This window comes from Onychomys torridus, chromosome 4, assembly GCF_903995425.1.
Source record: "Onychomys torridus chromosome 4, mOncTor1.1, whole genome shotgun sequence".
Classification (NCBI taxonomy): domain Eukaryota; kingdom Metazoa; phylum Chordata; class Mammalia; order Rodentia; family Cricetidae; genus Onychomys; species Onychomys torridus.
In genome coordinates, this window is record NC_050446.1 from 31,849,095 (window position 1) to 31,876,644 (window position 27,550).

A 27,550-nucleotide genomic window follows, 5' to 3' on the forward strand; every position below is an offset into this window, starting at 1 on the left:
ACCAGTAAGTGTAATACATCTAGTTAATCTTCAAGAAGATGAAAGTTTAAAAAAAAAAAAACTTATGCAAAATGGAATAAAGGGAGTGATGACCTCAGGACAAGGTCCCTCTTTTGGAACCAACTTTTCTTAGTTGAGTTACTATGGTTGTGATGAAACACTATGACCAAAGCAACTTGGGGAAGAAAGGGTTTATTTGGCTTATGCTTCCACGTTACAGTTCATCCTCAAAGGAGTCAGGAGAGTAACTCACACAGGTCAGGAACCTGAAGGTAGGAGCTAATGCAGAATGCATGGAGGAGTGATGCTTAATGGCTTGCTCCTTATGGCTTGCTCACTCTGCTTCTTATAGAAGCATGGATGGTAACACACACACAGGGCTGCCTCCGTCCCCATCAATCACTAATTAAGAAAATGCCCCACAGGGTTTCTACAGCCTAGTCTTATGAAGTCTTTTTTTAATTGAAGTTCATTCCTCTCAGAATGCTTTGGCTTGTGTCAAGTTGACATAAAACTATCCAGCACAACTAACCCTTTGTTAGCTTCACACACACACACACACACACACACACACACACACACACACACACACATCATAATTAAGCCTTAACCTCATTCATCCCCTAGATCTCACATTAAAAGCCCAAATAACTTTTAAAGTCTCACAGTCTTTACAAATTCAAACACATTAAAGTTCAGTCCCTTTAAAATATCCACCTCTTTATAAATCCCAAATCTCGCTCTCTCTCTTTATTCCTTTGTTCTACTATAAAAGCAAGGACAAAATGCCTTTTAAAAGTTCAAAATCTCTGAACTGTGGGCTCTTGTAAAAACCAAAATTAAGTTAAATACTTCCTTAGGGAAGATGCAGGGCACAGTCAATATCAGATCAAAGCAAAACCAAACTCACAACAGTGTTAATAACTCAATGTCCAATGTCTGGGATCCACTAACAATCTGGGCTCCTCTGAAGGGTTTGGACTGTTTCTCTAGCTCTGACATCTGCAGCATACACAGCTTGTTTTCTAGGTTCTGGCTGTCTCCACTCCACCACTGCTGTGCTTGGTGGTAATTCCATGATAGTGGCATCTCCAAAATGTGGGGGTCCTTTGATGCAATTGTGCTATATTTCCTTCTGCTGGTCTCAGTCACCACTAATTTCTCAGCTCCAGCCAACTAACGTCAATTATCCCAGCAAAGGAAATATTTCTCTTTAGTAATTCTGGTATTTTGTTAATCGCAGATGATTCTTAAGCCCCAACTAATCAGAACAAAGAATATTAACTTAAATAACAAATCGTCTCAATAGAATCTTTAAACTTTCCTCTGAAACTCCACAAGCCAGGCCCCCATTGTCTACATTGCCCACAACATTCTTAATCTTCCAAGGTCATAGAGAATAGCCCAATGAGATCTCAACATTCAATGGCTTTTCTAGTCCAAAGTTCCAAAGTCCTTCTACAGTCCTCCCCCAAGCATAGCCAGGTCTCTCACAACAATACCTCACTATCCTGGTGCCGACTTCTATCTTAGTCAGTGTTCTGTGTCTGTGAAGAGACACCACAGTAGCAAACCTTATAAAAGAAAAGCATTTAATTAGGACTCACTTACAGTTTCTGAGGTTTAGTCCATTATCATCATGGTGGGGAACATGGTAGCATGCAGGCAGACATAGTATTGCAGAGGTAGCTAAGAATTTAACATCTAGATCCACAGGCAATGGAAAGAGACACCACCTGGCTTGGGTTTTGAAACTTCAAACCCATGCCCAGTGACACATTTTCTCCAACAAGGTCATACATCTTAACTCTTCTGAAGTATTTCCACTCTTTGATGAGTAAGCATTCAAATATAAGAGACAATAAAGGCCATTCTTATTCAAACCTTCACACTAATGTTAGCTAGTGTATATTTCTAGAAATTTTCTGTGCATATGACAATGCCTAATTACACTTATATGCTGCCTGATTTGTGTGTGTGTGTGTGTGTGTGTGTGTGTGTGTGTGTGTATGTGTGTATATGATTCTCTCAGGTTATGAATGGTCTGGAATATGGTTTTAATGTACTTAAAATATAGCAACAATAGCAGGGCGGTGATGGTGCATGTCTGTAATCCCAGTACTCTGGAGGCAGAGGCAGGCAGATCTCTGTGAGTGCGAGGCCAGCCTGGTCTCCAAAGCAATTTCCAGGAAAGGCGAAAAGCTACACAGAGAAACCCTGTCTTGGAAAAAAAAATAACAATTTGCTTACATATATTAGCTTATAGCTGTTTCATGGACATTGGCAGAACAAATTCCTAAATTAGAGCAAGAGACATTTTTTTTTCTTTTTTACTTATGGCATAGTGAGTAGGGTGCACACCAGTGCACTTGTATGTGTTCCACTCTCAAATCTCATGGAGCCTTTATGACCAGATTCAATATATAACTGCATGCTAACTAGATTGTGCTACATTAAAACAATAGTATAACCCACAAGGAACCCCCCCCACACACACACACACAAACGAACAACAATAACAATAACAACAACAACAACAAAAAAACCCGACAATGTCAGAAATCATTTTGTGTAGACCCACCATTTCATAGCAAGTAGAAAAACTTTTCTGTTTCTCCTGTGGTGTGTTTCTCACTTAATTCCTCAAGATTGCTCACTGCCAAGGCAGCTATCAAAATAGTCTGGTAAAAAGTATTTGAAGCCGTTAGTTCTTGGCACAGCCATTAGGAAGTATGATGTTGGGGAGATAGAAAAAGGATTGCTCAGTGGGTTTTATGCTTTGGTCACTCAATATCCTGGCTTCTGATGAATTTTCATGTGAGTATGACATCCACTCCACAAGTCATTAATTTGAAAGAAGTTAGGAGCAAATCCATTCACTGTTTTTTCATACAGTTTCAAGACTAATGTAAAAAGAATTTCGAGCAGAAGAATTAGGCCAATCTGCAACTTCAGCTTCCTTGTCCTTGACTCCCATACTGTAAATACATCTCATCAGGAATGATTTAATACATGTATGGTTTGCTTTAAGGGTAGTCTAGAGCAAAGTTTAAAATCATCTGCTGATCTTTTGTTGACAGTGAAGTAGGTCCCAATAGAGAGATTGAGCATAGTCCACTGTCCTCCATGTACAAATACTTAGTACATGGGGCATGCATCTCTCCAGTTCATACTTCTCTAGACTTCATCATACTTTTTGCTGTACCAGAAATGATCTTGACATATGACCATGAGCTTTAGAGTCATAGGTCAGTATGTTGAATTTCACCTGTTTTTTTAGTCATCTATTACTTTGAATCAGACTTTTTATGCATCAGAGTTAAATGTACAACATTGAAAAGCTCATTAAATGAGCTAATTACAAAAATAATATTACAAAAACTTTAAAAATATTCATTTGATGACGCTGTATTGTTCTACAATGGTGGTAATGGGACAGTAAAGAGTAAGGTAGATCTGATGTGGGATGGAAAAGAAAAATATTTCTAAAAAGGAATATGACATTAAAAATGTGTGTGTTCATGCTTTATGAGTGTATATAAGCAGAAGGCAGAGGAAAGCGTTGGTTGTCCACCTCTGTCCCGTTCTCCCTTAACCCCAGAGACAAGGCCTCTCACTGAATCTGCAGTTTGTTGGCTAGCGGAACGTCCAACAAGCTGGGGTGGTTCTCTCCTCTTTCTTCTCCTAGGGCTGCAGTCACACGGGAGGCTTCGCCCGGCCTTTGATCTTATTTCAGGCTTAGAAATAATTAGTGGATACAGAAGACGGTTGTTTGGCTCGAACTGTTGGAGGGTCACCCAGGCAGGGGGAATCGGGATCTGTCTCTGGTCTATGGACAGGCTTCTGGAACCCGGTACCTGTGGTGTGACACCTTGCACAGCCTTGGTGCAGTGGGAAGGAGCTTGGACCTGCCTAGGCTCAGTGTGCCGGGCTCTGCTGACTCCCCATGGGAGACCTTGATTTGGGGGATGTGGGATTGTGGGGTAGCTTGGGAAGGAGGGCTGGAGGGTGGGAGGAGGGAGGAGGGGGATCTGTGGATACTATGTAGAGTGAGTAAAAAAATTCTTAATAAAGTAAAAAGAAAAAAAAAGTTAATGGAAAGTATTAATTTGGAGAAAAAATTCTAAATTTTCATCAAAATGTACTGGTAACAGGTACATCAGTCACATAAATCAAGATATATTCTCTCCCATAAAAGGTACTTCCTGGCTATCCTGAGTTCTAGTAGAGATTAAGTGTTACTGGAGATAAATGAGAGAAAGTAAGTTACATAGAGAATGGCAAAGCACAAAAAACAAGAAGAAATTCAAGATGGTTGACCTGAAAAAAAGAACAGCAAAAAAACATACTTAGGAATTGGAACAGGGACTGATGGAGTGGCTCCGTGTTAGGAGCACTGGATGCTCTTGCAGAGGACCCAGGTTCAATTCCCACTGCCCATATGGTGCCCCACAGTCTTCTGTAACTTCAGTTCCTCTTCTGGCCTCCAAGGCAGTACGCCTCACTTTTAAAGAGCACTGGACATCAAACTCAAGTCCTCATGCTTGTACTAGAAGTGCTCTTACTGATGGAGCTGTAGCAGACCCTTTTGCTAGCGATGTCATTGTCACATGTTACTTAGGATTAGGGAAGACAATGATTGAGTAGATTATTGCAACTGGCCAACTTAATTTGAATTAATTAAGTTTTTCTTACCATAGCAGGTGCTCAACCTGTCAACTTTAAGAGAGAATGGAATGATAGGTATATGCACATTGTGGTTATACATTAATCTTTCTTGAAACTTACTGTCACATGATGTATTTACATTACTGAGTGAATATCTTCCTCATTATATTCTTGAAGGGAAGAATTCAGCTGAGAGACACAGGCAGTGCAAGTAGGATATTATTTAGCAAAGTGAGGCAAAGCATATCTTCTAAGAGAAATTAGCTAGGCTATCTTGAAGGAGGAATTGCCAATTGGTAGATTTGGCATTGCTGTTTTTAAGAAACGTTTATGAATATTTATGAGACCCATGACTTATTTATGGAGCAGCAGATCACCCTTAGAAGATATCTTTCCTTGATGCTCTACAATAGCCTACAAAGAGGTGAGAGGATGAAAATCACAATAAAAATGATATAATGAAGCAGGTCTTTTGAGATTGCAGCCCCTGTGTTGAGTTTACAATTTTGTGGTTGGGAACATTTTCACCGGAGGTACTCACTCATTCAATGCTAGGTAAATTTTGGATCAGAAAACAAAGGGTTAAACAGACTAACTACTTGTAAACCAGAATAAGGGTGCAACTAAAGGCGTTCTAGCCCCACATTGTTGCCTGTAGACTAGGGAGTTTCCAGTCCCGATTTCTACTGGATGAAGCAAGTCCTTCAAAATATCACAAGAATTTCAGGACCAATCACAGTAAATAGTGCTCATTTTAAACATAAGCATAAGATGTTCACACAAAACAGGGGGCTGAAATCTGCTTATTCCCCAAATAAATGTAAACAGATGAATTAATTTGTTTTAACATAATTGTTAATGTTAGGGTTTTTGTATAGTGACAAGGACCCATCATAGTAGATAAACTGAATCAGACAAGACATGCACATCAATAAAATATTTGTATATGTAAGAGCTGATGTATTACACTGTGAAAGGACACTTAATCCATTGAAACAGTTGTACTTGCAGATTCATGGGTGGTGATAGAAGTAAGCAAGTAGATGCATTCAATCTGGCAGTATGAAAAACTTTCTGGTTGCGTTTAATCTGGTCTGCTATCTTAGCAGCATGGTGATAAGTTGTGAGTAACAAACGCGGAACTGGCAGTAGGAGGAAGGGAAAGGAGGTGGGAAATTGCCTAAGGGGTGGACTGATTTGTATGCAAACTGCTGAAATATTGTTGTGAAATAGGGAGAGTTCACTGTGGTATAGGCTCATGGATTTATAATGTGAATAAATGGGAAAGACAACTTGAAAGAAACCAGAGTCATCTGGGAATCAGGAATCTCACTTGAGAAATTGCCTCCATCAGATTGGCCTGGAGGCAAGATTGTGGGGTGTTTTCTTGATTAATGATTGATGTGCCAAGTCCCAGCCCACTGTGGTCATTGCCAATCCTGGGCAACCCTTTGTTATGTAACAAAACAAGCTGAACAATTCCGAGGAAGTCAGCTTGTAAGTAATTTTTTCCATGGTTTCTGCTTCAGTCCCTGCCTCATTCTTACCTTGAATCCTTGCCTTGGCTTCCCTCAATTATGGACTATAATCTGTAAGCCAGATAAAGCTTTTTTTCTCCAAGTTTCTTTTGGCCAGTGTTACTCACAGAATGGAGAACACCTATGTTTACTTGCTTATTTATTAAAGTAGGGCTGGGGAAATTTGGTTAATAGGTCTATGTCTATTACTTTGATGGGGCTTCCATTACAATGTGTAACAGACTGAGTAGTTTAAGCAATAGAACATTATTCTCCTAGAGTTCCTTTTATTCTTAGAGACTTCTTTTAAAATTAACTTTACTTATTTGGTGTGTGAGGGGGCAGAGGGAGCTCATGTGCCTTGGCACATACATGCCAGGGAAGACCTTGCAAGAGTCGGTTCTCTCTTTTCACCACATATGTGGGTCCAAGGATAAACCTTAGGTCATCAGACTTGGTGGCAAGCCTGCTGAAAATTCTCATCGGCTCTTTTTGGGCTTTCTCTGTGTCTGCTACACAGCTCTCTTCTGCCTACATTTCCTTGTGGGCTTTACTGTGCTGTGTGCATACCTGTTTGTGTTCATTTCTCTGCCTACAAGGACTATCAATATTATTGGATTAAGACTCATCCATAACACTTCATTTAACCCCGATTTTTCTTTTTTTTCTTTTCTTTCCTTTTTTTTTTTTTTTAGGACAGAAAACCTTTGTTTGACAGGGAACAAGGCAGCAAGGCATGAGAGATGTGCTGGAGAAGTAGATGAGAGCTACACACCGATTTTTCTTTTTCTTCATTCATTTTCTTACTTTTTTTTTTTAAAGATTGTGTATTTTCAAAATGGGGTGTGTGTGTGTGTGTGTGTGTGTGTGTGTGTGTGTGTGTGCAGGTTGTAACATCTCTTGGGATCTGGCTCTTTCTTGCCACCTTGTGGTATCAGTGGATGGAATTCATGTTATCAGCCATCTTACTTCGAGAGCTCTCTTGTTGGCCCATGATTACCTTCTTAAAGGTGCAATCTTCAATCTTCACATATAGTCATATTCTAAGATACTGTGAAGTAAGACTTCAACATATGCCTTTTCAGCTGTGGAAGGAGTGAAATCAACTTTTCTATAATGACTAGTGCTAGAGTTTTAAAATATTTCAAATAGTTTTAAATATTTTAGAGCAATAAGAACATAGATTAGAGATATGAAATCTTGTTCTCATGCAGATTGTTTTTTAATGTCAGGATACAAATGGGAAAATCAGTTTTTAAATGTATTATAGATAGATAGATGCTTAGAAAAAAACATAAGGGGCATAAGTAGAGGATATGTGTTATTTTAGTGTGTATTGATAGGGAATAAATGCAAGGGGTCCATCAACTTACCACTAGCTTAAGCTAGGAGTATGTATGTGCTCATGCTAGGAATTGGTGTATTTAAGAAACATCCCAGGAGACCCAAGAGAGTGACATGGAGAACAAAAGTCCAGGATGATATCAGAAGGGCTGAAAATAGAAGGAAGCTCTTTTATCTTCTATAATTTCCTTGATAAATCAAAACTTGATGAGATCACAGAATCAGGATACTTAGACATGAGATATGTTTTTACCTTACAAAGGAAGTTTAGTTTTCATAGAAGTAAAATGCACAGATCTCAAGTGCACAAATTTTAATGAGTTTTCAGTATCATAAAATCTGTGTAATTCATACCTCTTTAGAGGATACATTTATTAAATGTAATATTTCTGCCTTATAATGGTTTTATTTTTCAAGTCCCTAAACAGTCACGTACTGGAGATGGAGTGTGTTTGCAAGGGTTCATGAGTGTCCTCATGCCTTTTCCTTTATTTGATGGTAGTTCTAAAAATAATATTACTGTTATTAATAATACCACTAGCTAAGATAGGTTGAGTCACAGGCAACATAGCAAGAGTTTTACATGCCTTAATCCATATTTATCTCAGCCTTTTGAAGCAGCTGCTACTGCTCATGTTTTATAGACAGAAAAAACAAGTGAATACACAAACACACACACACACACACACACACACACACACACACACACAAAGCTTTTGCTAGGATGTTTCATATTGGTTGAATTTAATATTATGGTCTATTTTCCCTTTGCTCAGATACAAGTGAGGAAACATTTCTTTCTTTTTACTCTGGAATCTTTACACAAAAGGCATCTATTTAATTTTACCTTTACCAGCCTCCTTGAGTCTTAGTATATACCTTTTAATATGGTGCAGTTTCTTTTCTTTTCTGTTTATATTATTAAGAAATTTATGTTCATTTTACATCTAAACCACAGATGCCCCTCTCCTCCCTTCTCCCACCTCCCAAACTTCCTTCCCAACCCACGCCCCATTCCAACCTCCTCCAAGGCATGGTCTCCCATGGGGAATCAGCAGAGCCTGGTACATTCAGTTGAGGCAGGTCCAAGCCCCTCTCCCTGAACCAAGGCTGTATAAGATGTCGACCATGGGCATTGGGCTCCAAAAAGCCCACTCATGCTATGGTGCAGTTTCTAAGAAGACTTTGAATTTTGGCTGTGAGTGGGTTCTCTGGATGTTAACTTTTTATCTTCAGCCACACAAAGGCCAGTGATTTTTTCAATCATATCTGGATCTAAATCAGCATGAATTTTGATTTCTAGTCCCTGGATTTATGGGTTGATAAAGAAAATGTGCATAATGGCTGTTCACTTACAGTGCTTTTGTAGTTATCTACAATATTAAAAGTTTGAAAAGTGCCTCAAACTTCTGGAAGCTCTATCAGCACTCTCAAACTAGTTTCTAGAATGTTCTGGCAGCTTTAAGTACAGCCTCATAAAATAGATTAAAAAAATTTCTCTCGTTATGCAATTTTCTATTAAAGAGAATATATGCCTACAGATAAAAATGCCTAATAGCAACTAAGCTAGATTCCCCAGGGAAATAATAGCCTTCTTGTTGGGAAAAAAAAAAAAACCTAACCCATCTAGACTTTTCTCCTCATACAATTGTTGCTGACTCCTCTAAATTTTATCTAGATTTTATTTTCATAATTCAGGTAGGAAATACTGCAAATTTGTAAGGAAAAGTCCCATAATATCTTGTAGAATATTACTTATGTGGCGAGAAAGAAGGGAATGGGAGGTATACAAGGGCGTTTGATGTTTTTTTGTGTCTTAAAAGTTTCTTCCCTAGAGCAATACCTGACAAAGCAAAATGCTACTAGGCAAGATGTTTGTTGTGTGCTTAAAGTCTCTGCACTCAAGAGGTTTAGGCAAGAGGATTGTAAGAGCAAGGCCCGCAGAGGAAATATAGGTGAGATTTTTGTCTCAATTTTTCTCAAAGAAAAATAAGAAAGAATTAAAAATGAACAGGCAAATAATCATACTAAAAGATTTTTGAACTTCTTAGGAAAACAGCCAGATGAACCTGTCTGTACAGACAGTCAATGTTCCATGCTGGATCAGTCAGCCAGAGATGCTGCAGCAGCTTGCTTTCTTCATTCCCTAAGAAACAAAACAATATTTGCAGATAAATAGGAGCATAGTAGAATAAAACATAAGGTACTGACTCTCTTATACAGATGCTGACTCTCTTAACAAACCCAGGCTACCGACTGTGCTTATATGTTGGTTAGTCGTCGTGTGTATTGTCATCTTTCCACTTGACTGGGTTTGTTTGCATCAGGAGTATTAGAGTACACATATGAGACAATTATCCCACATGGACCAGAGGATAAAGAGGATGCTTTCTAGGTAGAGATTTAGCTAAGTTACATACAGAATTAGAAACTTGACATAGATACGGTTAGAGTGTCTTATAAATAGACAAGAATATACAACAACTAAGTTTTATCACTGAAATGGTTAAGTTGGACCCCTCTCAGTGCTGTGGTCTTGCAGCACAAAATCAAACAGGCTATGAACGGAGGATCATTTGAATAATGCTGGAAGTCGTGATAGGATGTGATTTCACTTTCTATCATAACTGAGGTTAAAACTAAACTCTTCGTAACCTTACTTGCTTGGCTCCTATTAGGAAATGACTTATCTTAGGTATTTTAATATTTAATATTAAGTTATTTCAGATTTTTGCAACAATAATTATACTTAAAAATTCTCCCTCATCTTGTTTGAGCCTCATAACACTTTTTGAGGTAGATAGGGCAGGAAAGATGTTATCAATAAAAATGAAGTGTACAGAGAGGCAAGATGCCTAAGGCCTTGTTCCCATTTGATGATGGCCAAGGGCAGCACTCCTCCCTTCTTTAGAATGGTTATTCTAAGGTGGTCCTGCTCGGAAAGTTGAGCTGATTCAGTAGGTATTGTTGTTATGTACACTTTTCCATAGGTTTTTTTCTCCACGGTTAATTGAAGGGGTGAATTCTATCTTAGAGTTAAAGAAAGAGAAAAATTTATAGACTCAATTGTTTCCTATCTCAGGCTTAGAAATACACACACAGTGATAAGAATACAAGTAGGAGAGCTGTGCCCTGGTTACTAAGACTGGAGGCTGAGTTCTAATATTTAGCTGTAATTTTTATATAAAAGTAAAATAGAAAGGAAATGTACTAGATAATTAATATTCCAACCTTGTCCTTTTCAAGAAAAACAAACTCAAAATGTTATGCAATTTTTCACTTTGCACACATGATACATCTCTGTCCTTTGGCAAATATTTATCCATATATATCTGAACAAATACAAATTTTATGTTGTTATTGAAATTAGAGTCTTAGCTGAGTGGTGGCGCACACCTTTCATCCCAGTACTTGGAAGCAGAGGTAGGTGGACCTCTGTGAGTTTGAGGCCAGCCTGGTTTACAAAGAGATTTCCAGCACAGCCAGTGCTGTTACATAGAGAAGCTCTGTCTCAAAAATCAAAACAAAATAAACAAACAAGAAAAAAATAAAAAAGTCCCCCAAAACCAACAACAAATGTAGATAAAGATTTAAGAAAGATCCAGCTGGGTCTTGGGGGAGATGGATTCCCAGTTTTCTAAGGAAGCGCCATATTGATTTCCAAACTGGCTGTTCAAGCTTTCATTCCCACCAGCAGTGGAGGAGAGTTCCCCTTGCTCCACATCCTCTCCAGCATAAGCTGTCTTATGTGCTTTTGATCTTAGCCATTCTGACAGGTGTAAGGTGGTATCTCAGAGTCATTTTGATTTGCATTTCCAGGATAATTAGGGATGTTGAGCAATTCCTTAAATGTCTTTCAGGCATTTGAACTTCCTCTGTGGAGAATTCTCTGTTTAGTTCTATAGCCCATTTCTAAATTGGACTTTTGGGCATTTTGATGTCTAATTTCTTAAGTTCTTTATATTTTCTGGATATCAGCCCTCTGTCAGATGTGAGGTTGGTGAAGAGCTTTTCCCATTCTGTAGGCTGTCGCTTTGTCTTGTTTACTGTGTCCTTTCCTTTGCTCTACAAAAGCTTCTCAGTTTCATCAGGTCCCATTGATTGATTGTTTCTCTCAGTGTCTGTGCTACTGGTGTTATATGTAGAAAGTGATCTCTGGTGCCAATGCATTCAAAAGTACTTCCTACCTTCTCTACTATCAGGTTCAGAGTAGCTGGATTTATGTTGAGGTCTGTGATCCACTTTGATTTAAGTTTTAGGCACGGTGACAGATATGGATCTATTTGCAGCCTTCTACACATTGACATCCCAGCTGGATCAAGAACAGAGAGGGAGAACAAGGAATAACAGACCATGATAAATGAAGACCACATGAGAACAGGAATAGGCAGAGTGCTCGGGAGGTCCCCAGAAATCCACAATGATATATCCTCTGTAGTCTGCTGGCAATGATCGAGAGAAAACCTGATCTGACCTAGACTGGTGACCAGATGGCCAAACACCCTAACAGTCGTCTTGGAACTCTCATCCAATAACTGATGGAAGTGGATGCAGAGATCCTCAGCCAGGCCCCAGGTGGAGCTCCAGGTGTCCAACTGTCAAGAAAGAGGAGGGTCTGCAAGAGTGTGAATTGTTGAATCCAAGATTGCAAAAAGCACAGGGACAAATAGCCAAATGAATGGAAGCACATGAATTATGAACCAAAGGCTGTGGAGCTCCCAGCTGGATCAGGCCCTCTGGATAAATGAGACCATTGAATAGCTTGATCTGTTTGGTAGGCATGCAGTCTGTGGGACCAGGATCTGTCCTTAGTGCATGAGCTGGCTGTTTGAAACCTTGGGCTTACACATGGACACTTTGCTCAGTCTGGAAGGAGGGGACAGGACCTGCCTGTACTGAATCCCCCAGGTTTAAATGAATCCCCAGGGGTGCCTTGATCCTGGAGGACATGGGAATGGAGGGGGGGGGCCGGGGGGGAAGTTGGGGATGGGGGTGGGAGGGGGGAGGACAGGGGAACCCATGGCTGATGTATAAAATTTAAAACACATAATAATAAAGAAAAAAATTATTTATTAAAAAAAGATTTAAGAAAGAAAGAAAAAAAGACAGACAGAAATGATAGTCTTTGCTCCACTTATTTTTAACTCTTTGTAGCTTTTGAATTTGAATGTTTTACTTGTTTCTATTGGTTGTCATAGGCAGCATTTATGTTGTCTTATTCTACTAAATCAGTTACATAAATTTAAAGAGCTCTTTACCTTAGAAAATTGTACTTTGTGTTACTATTTTGAAAAATAATTATGAAGGATATCAATTTTCTTTGTAATTAATATTGTCACCTAAAATATCTCTGCTGTAACAGTGTTATTTATCTTATATCTAACGATTTATACTTTACTTGGTATTTATTAATTTATTTTCTGGTACTGGAAATTGAACCTAGGTCCTTGCCTATGCTAACCAAGCACTCTCTACTTGATTGCTAGTGTTTTTCCTTTTATTGAAAATAGATTTTTCCTACATAATATATCCTGATTATGATTTCTCCTCCCTCTACTCCTCCCAGTTCCTCACCATTCCCATTCAGATCTATATTTGATGCTATTTTAAATATAGCAAATGATATCAGATTATTTTTTATCTGATATGCTTGTTATTCAGAACTAGTTATAAAGTTACTCCTCAATGCAATATACATAAATATGTATAAGACATTAATTTATATTTCTTTGGTTGTCTCTCAATAATTTTGTAGCTTTTTGTTTTGTCTTTTACTAGGCATAATCTTTTTGCTTATTATTCATCAGTATGTTGTTTCTCATTGATAAATAGCTCAAATACACACTATCTGTGTCAAGATATACTGCTCCTCTGTATTTTTCTATGTGGACCACATACCAGATACTTTTAAGACTAACAAGTGTTGATTTATTTCATGAATTAAAAATCTTTTTTTTTTTTTCATATATGGTTTCTCTGTGTAGCCCTGACTGTCCTGAAACTCACTTTGTAGACCATGCTGGCTTTAAATTCAGAGATCTACCTATCTCTGCCTCTTAATTGCTGGGGTTAAAAGGTGTGTGCTCTTGCCGCTATCCCAAGCATTCTTTGTAAAATTGATTTCACTTAATACTAGCAAATTGTTAGATGTGTCACTGTTAACATTATTCCACAGGTTAGAAAATGGAAGCAGAGAAGGTCTTCAAGAATTAGCAAGTGAATGGACTCAGAGTTGCCATTTATCTAAGTATTGGCTATTAGCCTCTGTGGAACATTGTTATTTCAGGATGATATCTTTTTCAATGCAATATTGGGTGGCCAAAAGAACTCTATCACAGTAAATTGGAAGCATGCTCCTTGACATCCTAGTGATATATAGGGTAGCATGATAAGGTGTAAGGTAAAGTCAACAGCATTTGAAGAAATCAAACAGTGTGTCAAAGTTCCAACCAGCAATGCAGTGAGAGTTCAGGGACCATGAGCTACCTGGCATGTTAAAGTCTGAGTGGCTTTTAGTTTTGCATTTGAAGACCTGGATGCTGGCATATCTGGGAGCATAAACTGAGTCTTTTTTTTTTTTTTTTAATTCTAGCTGCTCTGTGCAAAAGTTCCCTGTATCTTAATGACAGTTCTTTCTTTTTTGTTCTAGTACAGTGGGATGCATCCTGCTTTTGTCCTGGAGTTCACCTCTGTGGCTTAGATTTGTCTCAGGAACATTCGTCTTCAGTCTTTGTGTTAACTAGAAATCAATCATGAGGAGATTTGTCTACTGCAAGGTGGTTCTGGCTACGTCGCTGATGTGGGTCCTTGTTGACGTCTTCTTACTCCTGTACTTCAGCGAGTGTAACAAATGTGATGACAAGAAGGAGAGGTCCCTGCTGCCTGCACTGAGGGGTGAGTGTTCATGAAGAAATGGGTGCAGGTGCATGACAAAACAAGAAATCCTCAAACAAGAGGAGTTTTGCCTTACTACGTTAGAAGAACATTTTAGCAGAAATGTTCATGCACATTTAACTATGTGGAAGTTGTTATACTTATGTAGCCATAAGTATCTTTTCAGAAGAAATGATAGTAGCTATCCAACCTCTTTAAGATATCTTCCAGTTTCTACCATTCCAGTGTCCTCTGATGGTATATGAAGAATTACTTGAGGAATGTTCAGATTAGACAGAATTTCAAGTCTAGACTCTAAGAAACCAATCATCTCTAAAGATCAAGCACATAATACAGGAAGGAAATATAAGAATGAGACAGGTGGAGACTGTAGGTAATTGGAGATAGAGTTAATATGACAATGATACAATTTCCAAAGCAGCTTTAAAGCCAGTTGTTAAGTCAAAATACATTAGTAACCACATTCATCTTGTGGGCCACCAGAGTGTTATCTCCAGGTTAAAGGCAAAAATAATTTTAGGCATATTATAAAGTCAGTTTATATAGTATTTTCTTATTTAAGGATCATTTTCAATGACTAGAAAGCAGCAAATTATAAACAATTATGATAATGTATATTACATGGTGATTTATCAAGGAAGGCATGAGTTTAGGTGTTTGCAAATATTTTTTTATTTTGTTCTTTGTGATATCAAGGTCCAAAGTATGTGCATTTCTGAAATACTCATAATAAATGTGACTTATGAAGTTCAAAACGTGCTTAAGGGTGTTCCTTGCCTTGAATTATAATGGATTCCATGCTTAATAATAATATGTATTATATACATACAAAATAAGCATTTACCTTTGAGTTTAAACTGAAATGTTTGAATCTATAAATTACTGTGTTAAAATCTTGCATTTCTTAATTGATATAATATACTTTTAATTTAGCAATTTAAAAATTATTTTTAGTCAAAATATTCTGATAAATGGAATTTAACTTGTACTATTCAACTTGAGGAAGCTTAGAAAGCATAGAGTATTTCTGAAAATTAGTTTTAGTTCAGAGTGCTTTGGACAGCTTGCTACAAATGATCTTGCTCAGTTGGAAACATTATGAGTATCCTCCTCTTCTCAAAATGCATTTGCACCTTTCAGTGTAGATTTGACCTCACACAGAGAATTGAGAGAGAGAGAGAGAGAGAGAGAGAGAGAGAGAGAGAGAGAGAGCGTGTATGTACCATGTAAGTGATCACTGTATTTCCATTTAGATAGTTTGTGTCATTTTAAGCCTCTATTACACAATTATTCAGCAAAGAGGACCTTACAAGCCCCACTTTTGATGAATGACATGGCATGAATATCCTGATCTTTAATGAAAACTCTAGAATAAGCATTCTCCATCTCTTTGCTGGAGTTGTTGAGCAACTGCTTGATTGCAATTGGAAGTGTGTTTGGGATATCACATCATTGCAGAATGCTCACTTTATCATGTGTGCAGTGGAGACATCTAGTTTGGTCATCAGGAAATGCTATAACCCGACTCAGCAAAACCAGAGTGGTCTTTTCTATAAGTACCCAAAACATGCAACTTTGCAGATTTATGTCTTTAGTTAAGCATTTTAAATCTCCAAATGTGAAATACGATGCTGCAAGGCAAAATACTTCTTCTGGGGCTTATTTTGTGAACATTGACTTATTTTTAAGATGTTGTCCAGGTCCATTAGGGCTACTATGACAATCCAGACAGGCTGGGTGTTGTTTATACAACAGGGATTTGTTTTTTTATGGTTCCAGAAACTAGAATGTCTAAGACTGAGGTGCTAGTTAGGTCTCCAGGAAACCAGGGACAAATGGCTCACTGAGAAGCTAGGATTCTGGCCTCCAGTCTCTCTCTGTATCTCCATCACCTGCTGTAGAGTCCTGGCTTTTCATCCATTTGTGTTGGGTTTCTTTGAGACCTAACAGTACTGAAAAATGTGGTGTCTTGGAAGATACATTTCTTATAAAAGTCAGTCTTCCTTCTAACCTCACTTGGCTGGTGGTTGAAGCATATCTAGTAAAATTTTTCCTAGCCAGTGACCTTTGTTGACATGTCTCTGAAGTTTTAATATTATGTAAATTTAATATTAAGTGCAATTCTTAATATTAAGTAAATTTTGAGAAAGTATAGTTCAAAATCAATAAAGATATTGAGGTGCTGTTACTTAAAACATCTGACTTGGGAAATGAGAAGAATGTGGGGGTTGTAAATATGGAGAGGTGTAATGGTGGTGATGTTGTTCTCTATGCTGTGAATATGCATTGCTCTGATTGGTCGATAAATAAAGCTGTTTGGTCAATGGTGAGGCAGAATAGGGTTAGATAAGACATTCTAACTAGAGAGGAGAAGAAAGACAGAGGATAGAGGCGACTCTGCCACTGCTGCCATGAGAAGCAAGATGTAAAAGTACCCGGTAAGCCACAAGTCATGTGGCAAAACAGATTTATTGAAATGGATTAATTTAAGATATAAGAACTAGATAACAAGAAGCCTGCCATGTCCATAGTTTAAAAATATTAGCCTGTGTGTGTTTATTGGGATCCGAGTGGCTGGGGGACAGTCGGGTGAGAAAAATTTGTCCTGATCACGGGCCTGGCAGGACAAAGAAAAACTTTAGCTACAGAAGGGTATGATAAATGCAGAAGTAGAAGTGGTAAAATAAACAGTAAGGGTTTCTAAAAGTGACATAAAGATTCATGCTATTAAGGATCTATGTAAAAAAAATAAAAGACAGAAAACAAACTGTAATACATGTAAACCTTTATATAAGTATGCATAGATAGTTTCCTTGAAATTTTCTCATCTGGGCTGACAATGCTTCCTCCAAGAGCCAAAGACCATCTCATAAAAAGCCAACAGCAGGCATGAATCGCGCTCCCTTGAGTTGTTGGTGAGTGTTGTCCAAGAGACTCCCAGAACATTACATGCTATTGGTATTGCTCTTGATTGATTCTCAGAGGTGGAAGATGAGATCATATTGCTAAAGACACCATGTACTTCAGACACAGGATCCAGAGGTCCTTGATCTGGAACTGACCTGAAAGCCTCCTACCTGAGGTCTAGCTTTTATGGTACCAAAAACCTCCAAAGGAAGAAAGCAACCAACAGTTCTACCCAACTATTATACCTATGAACCACAGCAATGACCAGTTTGACATGATAACCCTATGATGACAATAGGGGCATTCATAACTTTGTGGCAATTAATAACTCTCTAATTGGACTTAAGACCAATTCAACTAGAAATAAATTATGCCTGGTACTGGAAACTTACCCAACTACCCAGGGCTACCATCATGGATCTTGGTGGAGAATCTACAGTAAGTGTAATCACAAATAAGTACAGTTTTTACTCCTCATCAAATGAACTTCTCTCTACAACCAGTGGGGACCATTATGGAAAATCACAAGGAAACAAAATGCAGCGTTCTGGAGGCCATCCCCAAAGGATACATCTATAAGAAAACTTTCACATTTATAGCTCAGGGAACATTGTGGAAGACAGAACAGAAAAAATTGTAAGAGCCAGATGATCAGTAAGTTTGCTGTAATATTGTGTCTTCTACTAATGTCAGATGATAGATACACTCGTGAACTCTCAGCAACACGACCACCTAAATATAAACTGAACAAGGACAACAATAATAAATGTGATAAAGTAGACAGGGGAAATCCCAGGAGGCCTCAACCCTAGACAAAGAACTATAGGGGACTAAGGAATTCTGAGAACAGAGAAATAGTCTTTCTCAGGGAAGAGTGTACCAACTTGTTATCCAATACCATGTAGTCAGTTATAAAAATGAAGATTCAAGTAACATTATACAGTCTGAGCAGAATGTATTTAGGTATTTCAGAATAGATATGCATACATAATTTTATGTAACAACTATTAATGAAAGAAGAAGACATGATTTAAAGAGATCAGGAGTATATATGGGAGGGTCTGGAGGAAGGAAAGGGAAAGGAGAATTGATGTACTTATGTTAAAAGCTCAAAAAATAAATGAAATAATTAAAAAATAATTGGAACAAGTGGTACAATTCTTTTATCCATAAGTACTGGGCTATGCTCTGAGTCATGTACAAATTCAATCAAATGGACCATTGTCTTTAAGAATCACATATTCTAGCCTACTAGTCTAGGTGCATTACAAAGCAGAAAGGAGTGACTGCTGAACAGACAAACTATTTTCAGAATTAAAGATCTTGAAGTATGAAAGTTATCCAGTTGCATGAAATTTGAGAGTGACTTGACTGCAGGAGGAATAAAGTACTTTTCAAAAGTAAAGATCCATTAAATCAGTAAATTAACTGATGAAAACTCAATCAGGTGTAAAAAGAATTAGTATATTTTACATTGAAAACTAGGATGAAGACAGATTTTAAAAGACTTTGAGTGACTGGAAAGGAATTTTAACCTGTTCTAAGGGGTAGCAATGTTATTGAAACTTGTTAGAAAGTTTGTATTAATCATGCACAGACACTTAGAAGAATATAATCAAATACACAATGCAATAGTAGTGACAGTTTTATCTTGATTTACATAATTAGTAATTTAAGTTTTATCTATTTATAAAACCATTCAAATTAGATTGTAACTAATAGAATATTAACTCATTTAAATTATTGCTGCAAACTCTTAAGAAGAAGAATTATTTTCTTACTGTAAAATTTAATTTTGATATTTTAAAGTCTAGGTTCTCAAGTCCTAATTCACCACAGTGTATGTATTGTATATGAACATTTTAATTTATTGGTTTACTTAAGTAAACCACTAAAATGCAATTACTCATTTTTCTTTTTTGTTTATTTAAAATATAATTACATAATTACCTCACTCCTACCTACTCCATATCTACCTTCCATACTCCTTTCCAAATTCAAAGCCTCTTCTTTAACTATTGCTGTTACATATACATATAAGTGAGTAGGCATACCAATACAATCTGCAGAGTCTGTTCAGTGTTGCTTGCATTTGTGTATTTCCAGGACTAATTGCTTAGTATTTGAAAATCAATCAGGGATTCATCCCTGGGAAAGACCAATTCTCCTCTTTCAGTGGATGTCAGTTGCTTATAGCTTTTCCCAATAAGGAGTGAGGCCCCATGTGATTTCTCCCATCTACATCGGGATGTTAATTGCCCGAATTGTTTGGTTCTTCTTTAGGCACTCATGTTGTTGGGATTTCATGAATGTAGCTTTTCCATCACAGCTAGAAGGCACAATCTCACAATGGACTTCCTGATCCTCATACAATCTCTATATCTCCTCTTGTAGGATGTGCGAGCCTTAGGTGTAGGAGTTATGTTGTAGTTGTATCAGTTGGAGATGGGATCCCAGGATCACTTGCTCTATGTTTTGACTGGTTGTGGGCTTGTGCAATGGCCTCCTTCAATTGCAAAGAGCAGCTTCTTTAATGAGGGCTGAGAGTTGGTGAGTATAAGGATAAGTGTTCAGAAGGTAGTAGAAAATGATACTGGTTTAGGAAAATGGTGGCAGTAGATTGTCTTCTACGAGTCATGACCTCACTAGCCATAAAGAGTTGGCTAGATTTACAGTACATTTTGTTTAATATTAGGTAAATACGATAATATATTTAATAAACATTACTTGAGGGATGGTTTATGTCAGAGCTAATGATAAAATCATAACAAAGAAGACATTGTATATAGATCTGGCTCAGCGGCCAGATTCCTAGCACAAATGTGGTCTTGGATTCCTTCTCTAGTACTGCAAAACTAGCCAACCCACCATATAGGAAAACATCAACAGTGAAATGCCCAGAAGACATGACTTGTTTTCATGTTTACCTAGGAGAAAAGAAAAGAGCATTATGTAAATGGAATGTCAGGATATCCATCGTATGATATCAGAGAGAGTTAGTGTGTGTAACGATAAAATAAAGACAGCAAAATCAGTGAGAGGCAATGTATTTAAAGGGAAAATATAACTTCCATTTCCTTAAAGGCTATATGTACAGTAATAACTGAATTGAGAGGATGGGATGGCACTATTAAATAACTAACCAATAAAATGACAATCAGAAGCATCCACTGCTTATCAAAGTCATAAAATGGGTGTGTTGTATCAGAAACAAGTGACTAAGGTAAATATTCTGTTCATTTTGTCCATTCCTACCATTATTACAGAAGATAGTGTCCATCTTACAGTGCTCAGTTAGCATTGCTAATATATGGTCTGATTTATGTTTTGTGTGTTCTCATGATCATAGAATTTATGTACATGTTCATTGGTCTTTATCATTTAATTTGCCATCCAAATACAGCAAATTTATAGTTTAGAAACTCTCTCTTTTTCCCCTCCCAAATGCCTTGTGTTTCAATGTCAATGGTGCTTTTATCACACAGAGGTTTAGAAAATGTCATTGCATATGCGTGTGATAATATTGCTTTCTGTAGAGGAGCTTCTAATGGAATGGCATTTCAAGAGGGTGTGAGAAATTTGTCTACACATGGACGTGATAATAAGGATTTTGAAAAGGATCTAGTTAGTGTATATTCGACTCGTATAGAAAAATCATGGAGAGAAAAAAATCAGAGATGATGAATGACTACAATAAAACAATATTGGAAGCTTTAAGATGGAAAGATCAAGAATGAATTAATTGATTTATAGAACCTGTCTCAATGCTAGTAAATGAGGAAACCCCTTAATGAATACAACTTTTGGAGCAATTAAGTAATGTAAAATTTCAAATCATCTTATTGAAGTATCTATCCAAATGGTTAATTTAATTTAGATGAGTTTTGAAAAATAGTTCCCTGGCTCTTCCTCACAATTATGGTATCATCACTGGCAAAACTACTTTATAATTTCAGTCAGTAAATTTGACATTCACTAGTCTCTTTTGAAAACACTGGTAGTTTAATATATTCTAGGAAATCTGAAGAGTGGAATATTGTACCCATCAATTCCTATGCTTGAATGCATTTGCTCAGCATTAGCTTTTTTTTAGGTTATTCACAGTGATGAACACTATCAGTGTTTCCATCAAATGGAATACTGGACACAAGCAATTCATTTAGGACTGAAGTTTATTTGTTCTAGCTCCTGAATCTGGGTAATCTAGGGTCAACTCACTGGCAGATTAGATTCTTGGTTATAAGATGACAGATTGTTGCTTTATACTCCAGAGTGAGGCCATCATATCCTCAGATAGGAGATCAGGGGAGGAGGACCCACCACTATCAGCCTGTTACAGCTGTGTTTATCCATAAAGGAGTGCTCATCCCCTGCTATCTAAACACCTCTTCTATACTCTACATCTTGACAGCTGGACATTGGAGATCAAGAGCCCAAGACCTATGGGTGAGGCATCCACTGAAATTCAAACCGTGGCATGTGGACAAACAGCAAATGTTTATCCTTTCACTTAATGGAGTCTTAGGTTCTTGTTTTTCTGTTATGAATAAATTCTGGTACATTTATGTATAAATCTATGTGTGCACATATGTTTTTCATAACTCCTGGAAATATACCAAGGAGTAGAAATGCTGAGTCATATACAAAGTGTGTTTAGATTTGTGAGGTACTGCCAATCTGTTTTCACAACTTTAAAGATTGTTTTCTGTTCCCCTCAGCAGCGTAGGAGCGTTCTGGATCCTTAGCATCCTTGCCAGCACTCCACAGTCATGTGTATTAACTTTAAGCCAATTTAGTTAAGGTGTTGTAGTATCCATTGTTATTTTTGTTGTTCGCTTTTCTTGGTAACTATAGAATGTTCAATATCATTTTATGTTTTATTTTGTAGTCTTTTATAAATTGTTCAGGTTTTGCTCATTTTTTAATTGGGGTATCTGTTGCCTTACTTTAAAAGAAAATAACATGATAGAGGGAGATATCATGGGGATAGAGAAACCCAGTGCTAGGGACATTGCCAGGAATCCCCAAGGATGATTCCAGCTTGGACTACTAGAAATAATGGAGAGGGTGCCTGAACTGATCTGGCTGACTCCAGTGATCAGATCAATGAACACCCTAACTGTCATCACAGAGCTTTTCTCCAGGGACTGATGGAAGCAGATGCAGAGATCTACAGCCAATTACTAAGCAGAGCTCCAGTTCAGTAGGAGAAAGAGAGAAAGAGGAGGGATTCTATGAGCAAGTGCATCAGGATCATGATGGAGAAACCTACAGAGATGACCAAACCAAACCAGTGGGAACTTATGAAAGTTGAATCAATGGCTGTGGAGCCTGCATGGGACTGAATTAGGCCCTCTGCATGGCGAGACAATTGTGTAGCTTGATCTGGCTATCCCTGGCACTAGGATCAGAATCCATCCTTGGTGCATGATCAGGCATTTTGGAGCCCACTACCTATGATGGGACACCTTGTGCAGCCTTGAGGCAGGGGGAAGGACTTGGACTTGCCTCTCCTGGATGTGCCTCCTCATGGGAGGCCCTGCCTACTTGTAGGGGGAGTGGGTTGGGTTGGGAGAGGGAGGCTAGGGGGATGGGAGGAGGGAAGAGGGGGATCTATAATTGGTGTATAAAATGAATGAAAATTTTTTCTTAATAAAAAATTAAAAAAAGAAAATACATTCTCAAAAGAGCAGTTATTTTAAATTTTGACAAAATGGAATACATTCCTTTTAGAGATGTGTTTATTACATGTATGTAGTGTGTGTGTGTGTGTGTGTGTGTGTGTGTGTGTGTGTGTGTGTGTATTGAATGTGTGTATATAGATCATATACCTGCAAGGTGACCACAGAGGCCAGAAGGGGGTGTGGGGTCACCTGGAACTAGATTTAAGGATTACTGTTAGCTGTTATATGGGTACTGGGAACCAAACCAGATCCTCTACAAGAGTAGCAAGTATTTTTAATGGCAGAGGCATTACTCTAACTTCATATGCAACATATTATCATTTTTTCCTTTTGATAGGTTCTATCTATAATTTTATTTTCTTTCCTATCTGTAAAATCTTTATGTCATGACAGTTTCATTGTGAAAGGTTTCTCTAGAAAACACATGGCTTTATCTTTAAAGGTTTGGCTAATTTTTATACATAGTAAAAACGGTAATTATAACAATCCAGGACTTTAATAAAAGTTTAAACAATAACACAACAAAATTGTATCTCTGGAATGTATGAATGACTTTTTTATTATATTTGTGTTTTAATTTTACATATCAGACAAGGGTTCCCCTGTCATCCCCGCTCCAGCCCCCACCCTCACCTTCCCCCAGGTCCTCCCCTCCATTCCCATCTCCTCCAGGGCCAAGACTCCCCTGGGGATTCATTTAAACCTGGAGGATTCAGTATAGGCAGCTCCAGTCCCCTCCTTCCAGGTTGAGCAAAGTGTCCATATCATATCAGCATTGATTGTAACAGCCAGAACCTGGAAACAACCTAGATGCCCTTCGACTGAAGAATGGATAAAGAAAATATGGTACATATACACAATGGAGTACTACTCAGCAGAGAAAAACAATGACATCATGAGGTTTGCAGGCAAATGGATGGGTCTAGAAAAAATCATCCTGAGTGAGGTAACCCAGACTCAGAAAGACAAACATGGTATGTACTCACTCATAGGAGGATACTAGATGTAAAACAAAGATGACTAGACTGCTGCACAGCTCCAGGGAGGCTACTTAGAAAACAGGACCCTAGAAAAGACACAGGGATCGCCCAATGACAGAGAAATGGATGAGATCTACATGAATGACTTTTATAAATATTTACTTTCCAAAATTAATTTCATGTTATTTGTAATTAACAAAAATTTTATTAAATAATGTTCCAAAATTTATGTAAATTTGTTGTGTGTTAGTTTTGAATATTTTTTCGATTTTAATTTTACTTTTTAAAAATTCCATATTTGTATCATTCAATTCCCCCAGCTGCTCCTATGTCTACCTCTACTCCCTCTCAATTTAACCACTGTGTTTTCTTCACTAATGTTTCATGTAAGTAATTAAATAAATATATAAATTGATATAAAATGTATTAAATACCTTGCCAAAACTTTTAGGTATGTTATGTTAATGCTCCTGTCTACATCTTTAAGCATTGCATTGGGAGAGAGAGAGAGAAGAAAAAAAATTGGCAAATCAAAATTCTATAAAATGAAGGGGAAAAATAAACTGTAATTTTACACTGAAACTGGTGTTACACCAAAATTTAATTTTAACTTTTCAATTTGAACTTTTCATCCTTTCATAATTTTTATAACTCTTGGTCGTTAAATTTTTAAATTGCTTGCGTTTTTAACCACTAAATATTCAGTACAGTATCTACTTTATAGTAGAGTCTAGATTATGAGATTAGTTTTTCATATGGATATTTTTAGTGATTTTTCTGGGAACCTTATTGATCAGGTCTCAATATATGAGAATGTTCAACTCAAGACTGTATTTATGGTATCACTTCAAATACATCCAATGATTAATTACTTTCCAATCAGATATTCTGTGACAAAAAAAAAAAAAAAACTAGTCAGCACACTGTTTTAGCTGCTACCTACATTATGAAATATTATTTAAAAACCACTTTTCCTGTCATAACTTATTCCATATAATACATTGTAACTTCCTTAAACATTTCCTTTTGCACTTTAAATGGAGTAATAAAAAGTTAAAACTGTTAATTCACTATTTATTACTGTCACTTGCCATGTCCCGTGGTTCTGCTTTGCTTTCTCTTATTTAAAGTGTTCAAATATATATAATTTCATTTTATATATAGTTTCATTGTTAATGTACCTGTTTGGGACATGCCTACTTATTTCTTATATAGAGAATGATTTGAACTCCAAAGACAGCTGCCAGGAACCTGACAATTATTCTCCAGCCAGTTGGCCCCATTGCTTCAGGCAGGAGGGCTGTTTGCATCTAGTCAACATTTTCTGTCAGCAGAGCTTCCTCGGAACCGACTGTGAGCCAAGTCCTGGACGCAGAGCATTTTGTTTTCTCTTTCTTTATCTTATACCATCTTTATGGAGAAATTAAGAATTATCTTATGAAAATTTTCTATACCACTGGTTGATGCTGTAACTACAACTATTCTCTCTTATAACTACACAGAGTCTTTCCAAAGTGACATGACCAGAAATGCCTCTTTGGAGATGATGACTCCATTATCATATGATCCAACCTCCAGTTTCAGCCATTATTTTTTCCTGCCTCTAATTATCTGAAGTAGTCACTATCTCTTCCTTGTCATGGAACTGTTGTTACCACTCTACAAGACTGTCATACTGTCCTAAAGTCCTGGCTTCCTAACTGTTCATTTCCAGCAGGTTCACATGTTTATTCACCTCCATACCTTACCTACTAATATCAAGGTAGACCAGGAAGAGGAATTTCACTCATCAATCCTCTATCATTGCACTTTTATCCTCATCCATTGCAATCTTACTTATAGAATGCCTTGCTATAATTTTACAACTTATGAATTCATATGTCTCCTTCACATTCCTCTCCTGATTGTTTAACATCATAGCCAAACCTTAATTTATATATTTCTTTTGTTTTAAAAAAATATTTCATATAGCCCCTGTCTAAAATGGAACTGACCTTTTACCAAATGCTTCTCCACCACTAATATTTTTCTGTCAGGTCTTACCACTCCAGCCACTTAACCCCAAAATCTTTGTCATCCTTAGCAATATTCTCACAGCCAGCATCCATAATTCCTATGTATTGTGTGTTCAAATAATACAAAATTTAAAACTCAAGTCAGATCATGCCTTTTTCTTTTTTTCTTAATATTTTAATTTTTTTTCATTTAACATATCAACCACACAGCCCCCTCTCAGCCCTCCTCTTCCCGCCTCCCCCTCAATCTAACCCCCATCCCCTCCTCCAAAAGAGTAAGTCCTCCCATGGGTTGACAGCTAAGTCTGGTATATTAGTTGAGGCAGGACCAAGCCCCTCCCTTCTGCATCAAATGTGAGCAACGTGTCAGACCATAGGTAATGGAATCCAGAAAGCCAACTCATGCACCATGGATAGATCCTGATCCTACTGCCAGGGGCCCCTCAAACAGCTGTGGAACATGCCTTTTTCTGATCAAATCTCTTAGCACCCCAGAACCCCTGAAGTCATTGTGGCTACAAGCCTTGAGTTCTCTCTCACTCACCCCACTCCTGTGTCCTGACTACTCCAGGACCACATCAGTGTTTTTCTACCTCAGAGTATTTTCCTTGCTATCTTTTCTTTCTGTGCTGTTTACCATTTTTGCATTCTCATCGCCTTATTTTCCTCAGACTTTATGTAGGTGTCGCCGACACAGGCAGCCTCAAAGGTCACATCTTAGGTGTTTCTTACTCTTGTGTTCCTGTCTTTCATTGTTAACCATCAGTATTTCCTGATCTGACATAGTTGATGTGTTATTTATTCTGATTGTTTAATGATTGTTTCCTTTGCTTAGATCGGTCCTTCAGATGCCAAATTGAAGGAAGAAACTCCATGATTTCTTCCTTAAAATGATCATGATGGAAGGATCTGGAGAGCAAGAATTCATCTTTTCCCCCCAAATAACACACCACTGGAGAGGATAATTTTCAGATTCAATTATAAGTCTATAGAGAGCAGAGAACACGTGTAAACATGACCAACAAATAAAGAAAACATGAGGTTTACCAACATTGTTTTGGCAACAGCTGAAAACAATCATGTTTTCTTCTTTTATATTATAACTTTATACAATAAAAAAAACTGAAAATTTCACCAATTTGGGAATTAACAGATTTCAAGTAAATTTACCACAGTTTTAAATAATTATTCTTGAGCAGTATTCAACAAAAATTCCTGGAATGTTGGAAAATTAGAAAATAACTTTATTTGGAAATGGGATCTTTGCAAATATAATTAGCTAATGAGTACTGACAATAAATTCATGACTAATGCATATGACACCTTAATTCTGAACTTTGGTGTCCAGAACCAAGAGAATCAATTTTAATAGTTCTTAGCCACCAAGCCACCAAGTTTATGGTAGTTTATTTCTTTATTTATTGTTTCAATGGCAGCTATAGGAAGCTCATTCACAATTTGAAAGAAAATTCTTCAAATGAAGATAGGCCTGCCTTAGCCAGAAGGTGTTTCATTCTTAATATTGAGGCAATATTTTTTTT

The 27,550-nt window shown here is 37.4% G+C and overlaps 1 protein-coding gene across 4 annotated transcripts in view; it reads left to right on the forward strand.

The window, feature by feature from the left end:
* Positions 1-27,550, forward strand: part of Galnt13 (polypeptide N-acetylgalactosaminyltransferase 13) — a 597,204-nt gene that overhangs the window by 53,491 nt on the left and 516,163 nt on the right. For 3 of the 4 annotated variants that reach the window (XM_036185829.1, XM_036185830.1, XM_036185833.1), the window contains exon 3: positions 14,179-14,423. In XM_036185829.1, coding sequence (XP_036041722.1) covers positions 14,282-14,423 — 142 coding nt within the window. In that variant the 5' untranslated portion in view covers positions 14,179-14,281. The remainder of the gene's footprint in view (positions 1-14,178; positions 14,424-27,550) is intronic. The other variant, XM_036185831.1, reaches the window with a different exon arrangement.